The following is a 16368-nucleotide window of genomic DNA, read 5'->3' on the forward strand; positions in this document are numbered from 1 at the left end:
CTTAACCAAGTTACATGTACAATTTATATTATCACAATTGTACAGATGGGACTCTTTCAAAAGGATACTTTTGATTAAAATTAATAATCCATATTCTAACATTTAACATTTTTCTATTAAATGTTTTTAAGTACTGTGAAACAAATCGTCAACATTGTTCATATTTGCACGTTCTTCCTATAAAATGTATAAATATGTTTTTAAACAGCAATTTTCCTTAAGGATAAAATCCTAAAGGGGAAAATAAATGGTTCTGCATTTTCTTGATGCTTCGGTTTAGAAACTTTTATTTTTAAACTTTCAAATTATCCATGTAAGTAACCTCTTGGTGGAAAAAAAAAATCTCTTTGCTATTTTGAGATTTCAGATCTTTACATTTCTGTTGCGCTCGTCCATGCATAAGGTCAGGTCACCAGAACATCACAGAGAATGAAAGGAAGTGGAAAAAGAGAAGAAAAGCAACATATAAACTAGGTAATTGAACATGTAGAACTGTGTGCAGTAGACCAAAACAGGGATGGTGGCTATTCAGAAGATATATGCAATGAAATTTCATGGCTAGTGAATATACATCAAAGGAAAGCAATACAATACAGCATCAGGCCATAAGTAATGCACAGAACTCACATTCAGAGTAAATTAATTACATTAATTCGGTTAAGTACATGAAACTATGTTAACAACAATTATTAATTTATGCATTGATTTTAAAGGCTAGAAGGAATCAAAGTTCACCTACCTGGGCTCACTATTGCAGAGAATACAGGGTTTCACCCAACAATTCCTGCATCGAACCCACAACTTGTGTCTGAACTAGCTCATATCTTTTAGAAAGCTATGGAGTCTCATTTTAAAAGATTGCAAGTGATGAGAAATCCACCACGTCTCCTTAATGAAGTGTTTCAAAGGTTAACTACCCTCATGGTTCAATACTGCAATTTTTTTTTTTTTTTTTTTTTTTTTTTTACAGTTTGAATTCAACTTCCAGATACTTGATCTAGTTATACTTTTTTTCTGTTAGACAGAAAAACCCTTCAGTATATCACACATCATCTTCCTGTACAGGTACTTATGGACCATGAAGTCACCTCTAAACTTTCTTTTTGGCTTGCTTTATGAGTTCTAATTACATATGTTAGAAACAGATATATGTCAAGTGGCACAACTTTTTAGGGTGCATCTCTAGCATGTATTGATATAAATGCTTAAGTCGGCAGAGTTTATTCCTCTAAACATAATTATTTGTTAAAATAAACAGATTGAGCTCTCATTTTATAAAGGCATGTTTTCCAGACCCTGAATCATTCTTGGAATTTCTGAATCTTCTCCAATTTCAATAATAATTATTTCTGTAGATGACACGTTTGCAGTTGTCTGGAATAACCAGAGTCTCTGTTGTCTTAGATGTTGTTGCTTATGGGTTTGGGATAGCAATTAGCTGCAATACACTGCCATTGTTTCAGGCTCTCAAGACACTCAGAGACATTACTACCCTGAGCTGTACAGCCTTTAAATTTTGAAGGTTATCTTTCCAATCATGAGAGTTAGAAACTGCCTTTTTTCTCCAAATGAAAATTTAGATTCTGTCAACTGTGTAGCCCAGGTGAGCTGCATGCAGGACAGATATTTGATGCTATTGGGCTACAGGAAACCATGAAAATGGAAATCCTAGAGAAACCCCTAAGAATAGCCAAGTTTGTCAATAATGGTTTGAGTCATCAACAAAAATAAATCATCCTCCAGGGTAGGGTTTGGACACTTTACTCAGGATTGGCGTGCACTGTTGAGTTCAGATTATGGGATCAATCAATTCCCTGCACATGCATTTTTTCCTTTTAGTTTTCAGCTTTGTTAGAGCTCCCTTTAAGTCTATTGGGGAAAAAAATAAATAAAAAAAAAAAGACATGAAGATCTGCAATTGCCATTTCTCAATCCTTCAACATTTGCAATATCCTAGCTGACTCTAATGGGAAAATACAATGACATGTAACACAGGAATATCCTAGAAAAGGATGAAGCATTTGGGATGGCTATTTTAAAAAATAGCAGACTATGAACCTATATATGAAACACTGGCATTGTAAAAATAAAAAAAATGGTAACTAGTCAGGATTTTTATACATCAAAAAAAAAAAAAAAAAAAGGAATAATAAGGAACAAAAATGGCTGTGAATGGGAGTTACGCTCACTGAAATATCAGGCCTTCACTGGAACCGTGGCCACAGACTTTGCCCAACAACATATAGAGATTTAAAGAACAGAATAGTATCAAGAACAAGATGCCCAAGAAGATAAGGAGAGTACATTAAATTAAAAAAAAAACAAAAACAAAAACATGGCACTGTTTTAGCACCTGACCATGAAAGTCTTGAGGAGGTACATGTCTACACCAGTAGTTTCCAACCTTTTCAATAACACTGCATGCTTCAAGGAGCCAAGCAATTCCATGCCACACCCCCTTTTTTCAGCTGACTTGATTGCTCATAAACATCCCATTTACTATGGTTACCATCTTAGAGAGGTTTGCAACCTAGTGCATAAAACAAGCTAAACAAGGACCAAATGGCATGTTGAGTAATAAAGTAACTGCTAAAATGTTCAATTACTCCCAGGTGGGGAGATGGGTCCCGAGACCAGACTCCCGTTCCTGCCGGCCCACTTGAGCCAGGACATGGCATTTCAACTGCATCCCAGCTCTAAACAGGCTCCTGCCCTCCTTCTGTCCCCACCTTGCCACAGCAGGGAGGGGGAGTGGGCTCCCCGGCAGTCCATTCAGCCTGAAAACAGCATTTCGGCTCCCTCATGGTACGAATGGGCTTTTGCGGAGCAGACGTTTCCCCTTGCAATGGCTCTGCAAAGGAGCACCACAGAGGGGGGATATTGATCAACCCCATACCAGGTGGGGCTCAGGCAGCAGGGGGTGGTCAATTTCCCTGCTCACAATCGCTGGGGGGGGAGGAAACTGACAAAATTTAACTGCACACTTGGGCAGTTATCACAGCACACTAGTGTGCTATTGCACACTGCTTGAAAACCAATGGTGTACATATCGAAGCCCAACACATTGGTTAAACAACCCAATCTCTGAATGAAATATTCATTCAACCCAATGATGGGGTTTGACCTTACCGATCAAGTGTTTCCACAAAGCACCCAAGAGACATTTATACAGTAAACTTTTTCACATCCGCCCTGGGACTTGAGGGTTGCCAGATAGTCAAATATTCTGGATAATAGAGCAATACCTAGCAATGCATAATGCTAAAGAAAAACCAAGATTAGATATTAACAAGCAAAAATATATGCTGAGTACTTTATTTACCAACAGTGGTATTGTACACTGTAAACTTATACTGTATTTGCTGTATTTATTTTCACTATACAGTACTTTTGATATAGTAGACTGGTGTGGAACTAGTCTACAGAAACTAAGCCACTGCACTGGATGGGGAAGGATGGAAGGAAATAGTGAGAGCGCATTGGACACCAATGGGTTTTGAGCCCATAGTTGTTCTTGATGATGGTAATGATGCTGTAATTACAGAAAATGTAACTAAAATTTACTTCTGGTTAAAATGCCGGTTATTTCAGGAGCTCTGGATGACAGAATGCAGATATGAAAGAATTTACTGTACATAGCTTCAACAATGACTAACTAGCTCTTCTCACTAGTGCCCATAAACAAATAGCAAAAAGGTTTCCATCACTTGGCCAAATGTCAGCAGAATACATTGCCTAGGAGTGGAGCCAAGATCTGTGGCTTTCCACCAATTGTTATAAAAGACTATCTGCTCACACCTGCTAGTGTCTGAAGTGAGCATCAAAAAATTGATATTACCTCAAAATCACTAGTTCCTTTAGAAAATGTAGACCTCAAGCCCTACACACTAGGAACAATTTTATCCATGTTCCTGCCTTTCAGAGTAGAGGAAGAGTTAAAAAATTCTAAGTAACGCAACCAATAATCAACACAGATTTCAGACTTTGAAGTACTGACCAATTGCATCATGCTAAACTGAAGAAGAATCTTCATACTGCAGACATTTCAACATAAGTGCTTCATAGTTTCAGGCATATCACAGTACACATCCTTTGTGAACTTGTTTTCATCTTCTCCAGTTCAATGTCTAGTTCTGAAACTCTCCTGGGCTATTTCTGTAACTCTTGCAAGCTTTTGCACTATAATTTCAAAAGTGGGTTGTTCAACTTTGTCTCCAGCAAAACCTTGTAGTTATATTTGGTTATGCAACTCTGCCAGTAGTATTTGTTTATCAACTCAGGACAGAAAAAAAAAAACACAAAACCTTGTGATGTTTGGCTCTGAACTTGTGATTAAATCAAAAGCAAAGTTTAATCTTCCAACAAGAATAGGGAGGTCTACTCCACTGCATTCTCAGAAATTACTGGTGTGTCACTCCACTGAATTCAGGGACAATGGGTCAAGTTTTGCCTTACTTACAAGCTGAAGTCAATGGGGTTTGATAGGTTATAAGGTCAGAAAACGGTCCTTTGTACCCTTCTGTACAATAACATGATTCAGAAAACTACTAACTTTCTGTAGTTAGGCAGCAAGTCCATAAATTGGGAGAAATCCAATCCCTTCGGCTTTTGCCCTTCTAGTACTTTGAGAGAGGCAGTGTGAAGTGAAATATAGCAGAGTCAAAGAACACTGGCTGTACTTTGTTTATGTCCCATAACGGCACAACTGAATTTAATATACAAGAACATAAACTTTAAGATAGGGTAGTCGCTAGGCAGTCAACTCCAGACCAACAGACACTTTTGAATTGTCCCTAACATCTTTCTATTAAGAGCCCCTGGTGACCACATGTGGCCACATTTGAGAAATGCTGTTCTAAACCCAGCACAGGAACAGGAGCTAACAATGCAACTGGATTCTCTCTGCTTTGGACTACTTTCCGAGAGATACTGCTCCTACTGCCTGCAGCTGATCTTCTGGTAAGTTGAACCTGCCTGCCTCCTGCCTCTGGTTGGCTCTTTGCTCTGTCTTGGCATCTGACCTCCTACTGGACACGGCCTGACTGTGACCACTAGGCTAGACAGCCTGGTCATGAAAAAGTACCTCCTTACTCACTTGTCAGGTCTCCACTGTACCATGATAAGCACTTTCCTTAAATCTACTACAGTTTTAAGAAGGAACTAATTAGAATCCATGACACAGCCTTTTGTTTCTTATTCAATTAAAGAAATTGTACCCTACAAGGAACATATCCGTCGCCTTTTATGCTCAACAAATGGGCTAAAGATCAGAAGCAATGACTTTACTCTAATTCCAGATTGTAATCCTCTCAGAGTACGTTGCAAAGCACCACACATACCCAAGACTGCATTATAAACAACAGCCAACCAGTGTATCACCAGGTCATCTACTCTTTTCCAAGGACCTTAGCACAGGATTGGTCACATATACCACTGAGGTTGACTTTGGAAAGCAATGTTAACGATGCATTAAGAAAGGGCATTTGCGTAGGGGGTAGATCTTTATCTCATTGTGCAATGATTTCAGACATCAGTTTATAGCCAGCATCTATGCACAACATGAAAATGTTAGTTCAGAATGAGTCCTGAATATTAGCTGTCAGGTAACTGCTGCACAGAAAGTACACACAGAATAAATGTTGATTAGTAAGAGAGAGAAAGCTGTGCTAGTCTATACACTATCAAAACAAAAAAGCAGTCAAGTAGCACTTAAAGACTAGCAAAATAAATTAGGTGAGCTTTCATGGGACAGAACCACTTCTTCAGACCACAGCCAGACCAGAACAGACTCAATATTTAAGGCACTGAGAACCAAAAACAGTAAGCAAGGGTGACAAATCAGAAAAAAAAATTATCAAGGTGAGCAAATCAGAGACTAGAGGGGTGGGGGGAAATCAAAAATTAGATTAAGCCAAGTATGCAAAAGAGCCCCTATAATGACCCAGAAAATTCACATCCCAGTTCAAACCACATGTTTGAATTTGCCACATTAACACACGGTTTGAACCTGGATGCAAATTTTCTGGGTCATTATAGGGGCTCTTTTGCATACTTGGCTTAATCTAATTCTTGACTCCCCCCCCTGCCCCTCTACTCTCCGATTTGCTCACCTTGATCATTTTTTTTCTGATTTGTCAACCCTAATTACTATTTTTGGTTCTCTGTGTCTTAAATATTGAGACTGTTCTGGTATGGCTATGGTCTGAAGAAGTGGGTCTGTCCCACAAGAGCTCACCTAATAAATTATTGTTAGTCTTTAAAGTGCTACTTTACTGCTTTTTTGTTTTGACAGAAAAAATGTAGTGTTCTTTTCCTTGGATGAGCTAATTCCCTATGGAGTCATGTTCTTTAACATACTTGAGTAAATTCATAAAAAAAATACTTTTGTTTCAGTTTTACTTTTTCACCCAGGTCCATTAAGAAGAGGACAGTATTTTCACCTCTGCATTAGGCCCCAGTGTTGAAAACTCTTCAGCATGGGCTTAACTCACTGATTTCAATGAAACTTCTCATGGTAGTAAACTTATTCACATGGGTAGGTGTCTGCAGGATCTACGGGCTTGTCTATACTTACCGGCAGATCGACACATTTTGGTCGATCTTCTGGAGTTCAATTTTGCACATCTGACGAATACAACCCAAAATCCATCTATCTGGCGTTGGCAGTAGCGTTCCGCCCCCCGCCCCCGGTCCTCCTCCTATCACAAGGAGTAAGTGAGGTTGACAGGAGACATACTCCTGACAACCCGCCTCAGTGAGGACAGCCCTTACAGTCAACAGCAGATATGTCGTTTCTAGCTACACAACTGCCATAACTAGAATCAACGTATCTGCAGTTGACTGTAAGGTCAAGCATAGACCAAGCCTACATCTTAGTGCCTGGCATCAGCCAGACTTTTGCTACCTCCAAACTTCTTAACTGTCCCATCAAGGAATAACTGCAGAGAACTGAAGGCTCCAGACTCCACCAGAGCACAAATCTCACAAGATCTCGAGAAGAGCGAAAAGTGTGGCTTGATTTGGCTGCTGGTGATGTGATGCAGTTTATGCTATCACGTTGTCTCTGTACCATCCCCATAGGTATTTCTGCAGTATTTACGCATTGAATATTTCACATCACAACATACAGGCAGGGTGACAACTGCTGTTAGATCCTAGGAAGCAGTTCAGACTCCAGAAAGCCTCTTCACTCTCCCATGCGGCTGAGTACACATTGCTCTTGAATCCAGTGCATATGCTTAATCCCTATGAACTTCAATGAGCGCTTTAGATAAATATCCTATGACACAGCTTGGCTCTTAATCTATATTTGACACGCTAATCTCTTCTCTGTTATGGCCACCTGCATGCATCTCTGCTCAACGAACGCTCTTGATGTCAGCATGTCGTCTTCAATTCTTTTAATTAAAAGAGTAGCTTTTAATGCTGACTTCAGATACTGCCTCCATGTTCGAGAACAACTCGTCCTGTGGCACCTTATAGACTAACAGAAATTTTGGAGCATAAGCTTTCGTGGGCAAAGACCCTCTTAATGAAGCGGGTCTTTGCCCATGAAAGCTTATGCTCCAAAATACCTGTTAGTCTATAAGGTGCCACAGGATGACTTCTTGTTCTCGAAGATACAGACTAACATGGATACCTCTGTGATAATTGCCTCCATGCTGATATTCTTGTACTCACAAATGAGTGTGATCAAGAACAGCTAATTCTGATGTCATTTTCCTCAGCCTTCAGTCTGAATGCAAAACCCACAAGTTAGTGCTCTGGTTTAAGAGTTTGCTTTTGCTCCATTGCAAGAGGAGAAAAAGAGAAAACACTTACCGCTGTACAAAGTTACTGAGGCAGGGTGAGGGTGATTTGTGAGTCACTATTTGTGTAACAGCCTACAAAACAGTATTTCAGTTAGTGTTCTTTAAATACTATACCTGAGAGAAGTTACACAACTCTTAAATTTATTTATTCAAGCACAGACTGTTCTTGAGAAAAGTGCAAAAGCAACAAACATGGCAAAAAGAAAGTGACTCTGTATCTAAGCCACCATATGAAACTCTAAAAAATAAATATATGCCATTTGATACATTTGTGAGAGGCTAATTCCTGTTTGCATTAGAGGCGGTCTCCGACTTACGAACACATTGACTTACAATCAACCTGCAGCTCACCCCCCCCACGTGCCCCAGCTCACCTCCCCCTGCAGGGGGCTCCAGCCGCACACCTGGGGCTCCCCTCCATCCCCACACCCCCGGACATGGCTCCAACCTCCGTGACCCAACCCCCCCCAACTCCTGTGTGGCCCCAGAAAACCCCCACACCCGCACGGCTGGCTCAGCACATGCAGGGCTCCAACCTGCCCCCTGCGCAAGCACCCTGCCCCGGTGCAACCCCATTCAACACCTGCCCTGCCTAGCTCAAACCCCCCCGCAGCCCCAGCTCACCCCGTATGCATGGAGCTCCAACTTCAACCCATGCCTGGGGCTTGGGCTCCCAGCCCGCCGCCACTCAACCATCCTGCCCCACTGCAGCCCCACTGCAGGCACATGAGGCTCTGACACCCCCCCCCACCCCATTCAACCCACCCAATCCCCCATGGCCCCAGCTCACACTCCCCGGCACGCACGGCTCTGGCTTCAGCCTGCACCCAGGGCTCCTAACCTCTGGGGCTCCAGCTCCAACCCCACTACCCACCACCCCCGCAGCCCTGGCTCCAAACCCCTGCAAACCCCAGCTCAGCTGCACCCTCCCACCACCCCGCTGGTCTAACACATCCCAGGCTTAACCCGTCCCCTCCTAGAGCCCCAACCCATCAACCCAAGCCCGCCCTGACTTACGTGAAATTCAAGGTACACGAGGGTTGTGTGGAATGCAACCCTCACGTACCTCGAGGGATTACGGCATAAGGGTATTTCCAATTTACGACCAAACTGAGTTACAACCAGGTATTCAGAAACTTTCAACCAAGTCCTAATACAGTAAAGTCACAGTAGGATACAAGCATCATCCTGATATGTTGTTAGATCAGTGGTCTTCAAACTACAGGTTGCAACCCAGTAAACGTTGAACCTCTCTAGTCCAGCATCCTGGGGATCTGACCAGTGCTAAATGAGACAGTTTGCTGGACCATGGGAGGTCAATTTTGTCTAGCACATTACCAAGACTTCCAGTACCTACTGGGCTCTTAAAAGACATTCAGGGGTAAAATACAGCTAAAAGCTCCACAGAACACAGAGCCAGGACTGGTGGCTGTAAACAAACTTAATGGAACCCCAGGAAATGTGGCTACATCCATGATAAGAGGTGGTCCAGCAAACTAAAATCATGCCAGACTGCAGAGTTTGCCAGACAAGAGAATTCCAGATTAGAAAGGTTCAACCTGTACTAATAAAAAAAGAAAATATTGCTCCCTGCCTACCATCCACCCACCCTTGTGGAACTCATTTATCACAAGAGATCACTGAAGCAAAAACCCTTAGCAGGATTCAAAAAAACAAAGGGACTTTTATAATAAGAACAAACAGTTACACTGGACAGAACTAAAACATAGTGTGGAAAGGCTACAACCTTTAAGTTGGGGGGTGGTATTAAGTCAACTACTAACTGACAGGGATAGAAGAAACTTCCCCTGCAGGCAAGCTGTTATATGATTACCCACTTGGGGGTTTTTGCTCCTGAATCTGAAGCATGCATTACCAGGCACTGACAGAGACAAGACACTGGCCTAAATGGACCTGCTGGTCTGATTGAATAAGGCAATTAGATAACATACAAAGAGCAGCATACTCTCTTTCTCCAAAATTACAAACCTGATTGTTATGTGAGAAAAAGAGAAAGGCATTTGCAGTAAATAAACATAGCAAACATTAAAACCAAGCTGCAGGTGCAGACTCAGTTCTCATTACATCAAGTTAAAAGTTCTGGCATCTATATATGCCACCACATGAACTGCTAAATGAATAGAAACCAGAAGGCAATCATAACTGGAAGGCTGGGTTTTTTGCAACAAACTAAAGACTTTGCTCACAAAAGTCTTCAGTCAAAACCATCAAATTAAAAAACTCATGAGGCATGCTCTGTGCTGTTATTGCATGCATACTTGGTTTTGTTTGTCCCAGGGCAGTGCTTTGGTTTCACCCCTTCAAGTTAGGGAGGCACCCAGAGCCCCATGATTTTTTGTACTATTTAAATATTTATTAATGCCATGTTATTTCTTGTATCTGAAGGGTTGGATTCTGCCCCACACCATGGAATGCCCTGGGATGGTGCAGGAAAGTTTGCTTCTGCTCCAGCAGGGGTTGGAGAACCAGGGGCATGGTGAGGAAGGGAGAATTCAGTCACCAAGGATGAAGGCTGCTCACTTAAATTTAGCCTAGCCATCTCTCTAGCATGACAAGGGAGTCACCACACCACATGTGAATGACCCTGGGGCCAGAAGGCATCATTACACAGTGAACGGTTAGTTTTATACATCGTTGTCTTACTTCACTTTGGTGAATAACCCAGAGCTCTATACCTAGATGTGGCAACTTCATGTGATATTTTTTTTAAAGTTGGCATCTATGCACAGACTCAGCACAAGCCAGCCCCCACTTCTGCAAAAGGAGTCTAGAGAGATTCCTAGATTCTTACAAGAAAACACCTTCAGATACTCTTTCTGACCTTCTGTTGAATACAGGCCATAGAATGTCACCCGGTTCCCTCTGTACTGAAGCTAATATTTTGAGCTTTATTAATGTGTCATCCAGACAGTCATCCAGTCTTGAATTGAGGAATTCAGGAAATGTCAAGTCTACCACTTCCCTCAGTTTTTTCACTGGCTAGATCACCCTCACTGTTAAAAGGAGATGCAACTTCTCAGTATCCATTTTTGGATAAAACCAAATGACATAGGTTGAGGGCTAGCGCTATCAGCTGCTGTATAGTGTTTGGCTGTATAGTGTACAGTAGCATGACTGAAGTGTACATAAGCTATCTACTTGGAAAGGAGGGCAAAATTGTAAAACATTATTGCACAGAACCAACCTAAAATGCTATGGCCTACTCCACGTATTTCTGCTGGGGATGCTTCTCAGAAGCAACAGTGTTTTACAAGACATAATAAAGATCAACAAATAGGAAGGAAACTATATAAAGACTGTCAGAACATAAAAAGACTGTTTGCAGATGTACTTCTGTAAAATGATAAAATAGCATGCTTGCAAAAATAAACAAAATCTGCTGTTAAATAACTAGCAATATTCATTGTAGAGTGTGAGGTAATATTCCTGTATGTTTAATACTGAATAAATAACAACAACAAACAACTTTGCACTTATATAATATTTATCTCTGAAGGCTCTCAAAACACATTTATCAGACAAAAAAAAAAGTTGTAATAGGTCAGTCATGATATATGCCATGCTCACTATTCACACATTACAATGTTCAAGTTCATCTCTTTTGAAAAAGATGCAAAACTGAAGATGCCCAGGAAAAATATACAATTAATATTCTGATATAAATATACAATTGTTTACTACAGACTGAGAAATATTTCATTTCATTGCGAAGAAATATACTGTGATCTCTATTCGCCAGAGAAAAGCAAGATAAATAAAAACACACGTACAGAAAACATTTTAAGGTTTGTATTAGACGATTACAGTATCTGTCAGGATCTCCTGCAGTCACACAAACTATATTTACTGGAGGAGAATTTTATACTTAAGTGGGTTTTCTTTTTGTTCTGATGAGGGGAGAATAAAGTAAGGTTGTATACACACTTGCTGGCAAAATTCTATCTCCAGTTTAACCATTTCAGTATTTACAATAGACTAAACAATTTTTTTCTTCAATGTTTTAAGACTAATATCCCTGATATGTGTTCAAGTGTGATTTGCATACAAGAGTCAACAACGGATACCTTTAAAATAACGAACTGTTGCCACGTAAGAAGGCAAAACACAATTCTACACCAAAGAAAAAGTCTGCTTTAAAGAAAGACTATTTGCATCATGATGGGGAAAAACAGGAGCTTCTGAGAAGCCTCCTTTCTTATTAGTAATACACAAATCTTGCAAGAAGTCACCAAATACCTTGAACAAAAGATAATTTTGGTCTTTGACCCTGATTTTCATTCCTGAGGCACGCCAGCGTGCTTTACTAAAGGAAATGAAATAGAAGGAACCAACGATATTAGACAGTGGGGCAGGAAATACTGAGACCTTCACAAATGGACCAAACTCCCACATGGGTTGTGGAGGAGGCAAGAAACTACGGTCTAGCATTAGATGACCTCTTCCTTCCACCTCTGTTCTGGTTCCGTGAAACCTGTGCTCTGCTTCTACAACCCATGATAGCCCACACTGCCCTGGGAAGCCCCGACCCTAGAAGCCTTCCTCCAGCAGCGCGAGCCGGCCCCATTGCTGCAGCAAGGCTCTAGGGTGGCAGCTTCCAAGGGGACACCACCTGTGCTCCCCTGCACCTGGGTTCCCATGGGACAGGCTGGCCTACAGCCCGGGGCAGAGGAGACTCGCCAGCAAGGGGCTGCTCCCCGCGTTGCAGACCCCGGGCCTGGGCTGCGGCACGGATTTCACACCCGCCTGCTGCTTTTTACAGCCCCCGGCACAACCTGCCCCGCGGATTCAGAGTCACGGGGCTCAAACAGGGCGAAGATGTCCCCGGCGCCGGGAACAGAGCCGAGGCGCAGCTGAGCGTGCACGAGCCCCCCTCCCCCCGCGGCGGCACCGAACACGCAGCCCCCGAGAGGCGGCAGCGAACAGAGCAAGGGCGCCAGAGCTCGCCCCGCCCACCCCGCGCGCCGGCCGGAGCCCTGGCAAGCCCGCCCCCTGCCTCCCACACCCAGGCCCCGAACCAGCCCGCGCGGCCCCGGCTGCCCCCTCCAGGCCCGGTGCGCGACCAGCGCGGGGCGGGGTAGGACGCTCGATGCCCGGCGCGGCCAGGCCAGGGGCGCCGGGAGCCGCGCAGCCCCAGCCAGGTGGGAGGCGGCGCCGCCGGAGCAGCCATGGCAGCGGCGCCAGGAACATGCCGCCCCCGCCCCCGCCCCCGCCCCCGGGCAGCGCCCGCCGAGCGGGGATTTTGGGGGAGGGGAGCGCCCCGAGCAGCCGCCCGGCCCCAGGTGCGCCCAGGGTCTCCTCGTGGCCGGCCCCAGCGCGCCGGGGAGAGGCGGGCGCCGCCGCCGCCGCCAAAGAGCCACCTCCCCGCGCCCGCCGCTCGCAGGGGCGGGCGACCCCTCGCCGGCCCGGCCCGGCCCCACTCACCTCATCTTGCCGGCAGGTCCGGGGAGTCGCTGCGCCCGCCCGCCGGCGGGGAAGTTTGTCGGTGCCCGGCTGGGCGGCGCGCCGCGGCCGGCTGCTTAATGCGGGGCCCCCCCGAGCGCGCTGGAAGCCGGGGAGGCGCGGAGGCTGCTGCATCCGCTGCCAGGAGCGGGGCGGGGGCTCCCTGCTGCGCCCGGGCTCCTGCTCTCGCGCCGCGGCCCCTGCACTCGCATCTTCCTGCGGCCGGGCGCTAGCTGCGGCGAGGGGCCGGGCCAGCTGACAGCTGTTGTCGGGGCCCTGCCATCTTCCTCGCCGGCCGCGCGCCCGCCCGCCTGCGCGAGGGGGAACAGGCGCACAAAGCCGGCGGAGCTCTGCTGCCCGCTGCTGCCGACAAGCGCTTCCGCCAGCCTGCAGCCGGCCCAGCTCCCGGGAGCGCGGCATTTCCCACGGCCAAGCCGCGCCCCCGGGCATGCACGTGGGCCCCTCCCAAACAATGCGGGGAATACGGCGCCCGGGGACAGCCAGCCAGGCAGCCGCGGCACAGGCACCAGAAACATGCTCCCAGGGTGATGCAGAGCCACTGCTCAAATCCGCCCTACTGCATTTGCATCCTTTTAGGAACCATGCAGGCTAATAATACGGTATGCTTTTGGCACGGATCGTGGCGCTTGTGCACTCAATGGGCGTGGGGGCCGTGCTGGTAATTGCAGTTTGCAGTTTTCATGAGGGTGTTCAGAGGCTATGACGGCAGTCTATGAACTAGCAGTGGGTATGAGTTACTAAGGTCCTGTAGACCAGTTTGATAAATAAGAAACGTCGAGAAATCACCAATTGCCCTATTTATTTCTTTATTCCCAAGTAGCTTACATTCACACAATTGTGTCATAAATACATGTAACTTGCACTTTCTAGACCATCCCTGAAAGCCATCTGTCTAACCTCTTCTTAAATATCTCCAGTGATGGAGATTCTGCCACCTCCCTTGGCAATTCATTCCGGTGATCAAACACTGGAACGAATTGCCAAGGGAGGTGGTAGAATCTCCATCACTGGAGATATTTAAGAAGAGGTTAGATAGATGGCTTTCAGGGATGGTCTAGAAAGTGCTTGGTCCTGCCATGAGGGCAGGGGGCTGGACTTGATGGCCTCTCGAGGTCCCTTCCAGTCCTACTCTTCTATGATTTGGAAAATGAGAATTCTTTTCCCTTACTTGTTTACATGCATGTGACCCAGGGAGTCCCAAGGAGGCACAAGATATTTACTTGCATGAAGAAAGGGAGGAGTCTGTCAGAAAGGAGGCATGATACTCACAGATGTCCCATCAATTATACTGACCTACATAAACTCATCAAAATCATCCTGAGGGGGTTACAGGGAGGTAATCAGTTTATCAAGAAATAATAAGAAAAAATAAAGCTTATTTTATTTAGCTTATCTGTGCAGAACCCCTCAAAGCATGGGTCATTAAGTAGCCCCTATGCCATATGGCACGTAGCACAAGAGAACAAGGGTGCTTATTAACCTATGGAGTTTTGTGGCAATATTAAAAGTGTATATACTTGGATTGAGATTGATCTGGTCAACAAGACAGACTTGGTGAAAGTCTCTGGATAAGGATAAAGGGGGATAAAAAACAAGGGACCTGTAATGTCATGGGTAGGGAATCTACTGCAAACCACCAAACTAGGTGGAAGAGTGGCTGAGGCATTTTTTTAAACAACAAAATCGTCCAAAGCACAGGATGTGTTGCTGATGGAGGACTTTGACAAAGCAGACATCTGTTGGGAGAGTAACGCAGCAGGGCACAGATTATCCAACGAGTTCTTGGAATGTGTTTGAGACTTTTTTTTTTTTTAAATTTCAGAAGACGGAAAACACTACGGTGGGTGGGGAGCCTGTTGTAGATTTTATTTTAACAAGTAGAGAGATACCAGTTGAGAACTTGAAAGTGGAATTCATGATTGTTACGGTAGAAGACAGAACAGCAAAGTAAAGGATTTCAAGAGGGCAGACTTAGCAATCACATGCCCCTTCCTTTCAAAAGGGGCATGTTAATAAGCGGGTTCAAAAGATGTTAATGAGGTGCTGCAATGAATATGCAGTGCGTCATTAGCATAATGGCACCCATGGCAATTCAAAAGTGTGGCTTTTCGAATCACACGCCGCCCGTGGAGACGGGACCTTCTGAAAGGACCCCCCCCCCAATTTTCAAAAGCCCTTCTTCCTATCTGTGATCAGAAGAAGGGCTTTCAAAAACTGGGAGGGTCCTTTCGGAAGGTCCCATCTCCACGGATGGCACGCGATTCGAAAAGCTGCACTTTTGAATCGCCGTGGCTGCCATTATGTTAATGAGGCACTGCCTATTCATTGCAGTGCCTCATTAGCATCTTTCAAACCCGCTCATTAACATGCCCCTTTCGAAAGGAAGGAGCACATGTAGACCCAGCCAGGGAGTTCGTAGGTAAGACCCCCATGGAAAGCAATGCTAAAGAAAAAAAATTGAAAACAGTTGGCAGTTTTTCAAAGAGTCTTTATTAAGGACACAAGAACAAACTATTCCACTGTATACAAGAGATGGGAAGTATGGCATAAGACTTCCCTGGCTTGATCAGGAAATCATGAATGAACTAAAAATAAAAATGGAGCTTATACAAAAAGTGGAAACTACGTCCAATTACAAAGGATGATTATAAACAAACACTAGTATGTAGGGGGAAGATTAGAATGGTGAAGGCACAAAATGACCTTCAAGTAGATAGAGACAAAAAGGGTAACAAAAAATTCTAGAAATATATTAGAAGCCAGAGGAAGACCTAGGACAGTGTAGGTCCCTTACTCAATGAAGAGGAAAAAATAACAGAATGTGGAAACGACAGAGGTGCTTAATGACTTTGTTGTTTTGGTTTTCACCAAGCAGGTTGGTGATGATTGGACACCTAGCATAGTGAATGCTGGAGAAAATGAGGTAGATTCAGTAGTTAAAACAGGAAAAGAACAAGCTAAAAATAACTTAGAAAAGTTAGAATCATAGAACACTAGAACTGGAAGGGACTTCAAGAGGTCATCGAGTCCAGTTCCCTGCCCTCTTGGGAGGACCAAATGCTATCTAGATCATCCC

At 44.4% G+C, this 16368-nt stretch overlaps 1 protein-coding gene across 4 annotated transcripts in view; it reads right to left on the minus strand.

Annotated features, from left to right (window-relative positions):
- The window catches only part of EVL (Enah/Vasp-like), a 213035-nt gene extending 199329 nt beyond the window's left edge, over positions 1–13706 (minus strand). For 3 of the 4 annotated variants that reach the window (XM_074996525.1, XM_074996521.1, XM_074996520.1), the window contains exon 1: positions 13254–13706. In XM_074996525.1, coding sequence (XP_074852626.1) covers positions 13254–13691 — 438 coding nt within the window. In that variant the 5' untranslated portion in view covers positions 13692–13706. The remainder of the gene's footprint in view (positions 1–13253) is intronic. The other variant, XM_074996523.1, reaches the window with a different exon arrangement.
- Between the last annotated feature and the right edge of the window lie 2662 nt (positions 13707–16368).

The sequence above is a fragment of the Carettochelys insculpta genome, chromosome 6 (genome assembly GCF_033958435.1).
Source record: "Carettochelys insculpta isolate YL-2023 chromosome 6, ASM3395843v1, whole genome shotgun sequence".
Taxonomy (NCBI): Eukaryota; Metazoa; Chordata; order Testudines; family Carettochelyidae; genus Carettochelys; species Carettochelys insculpta.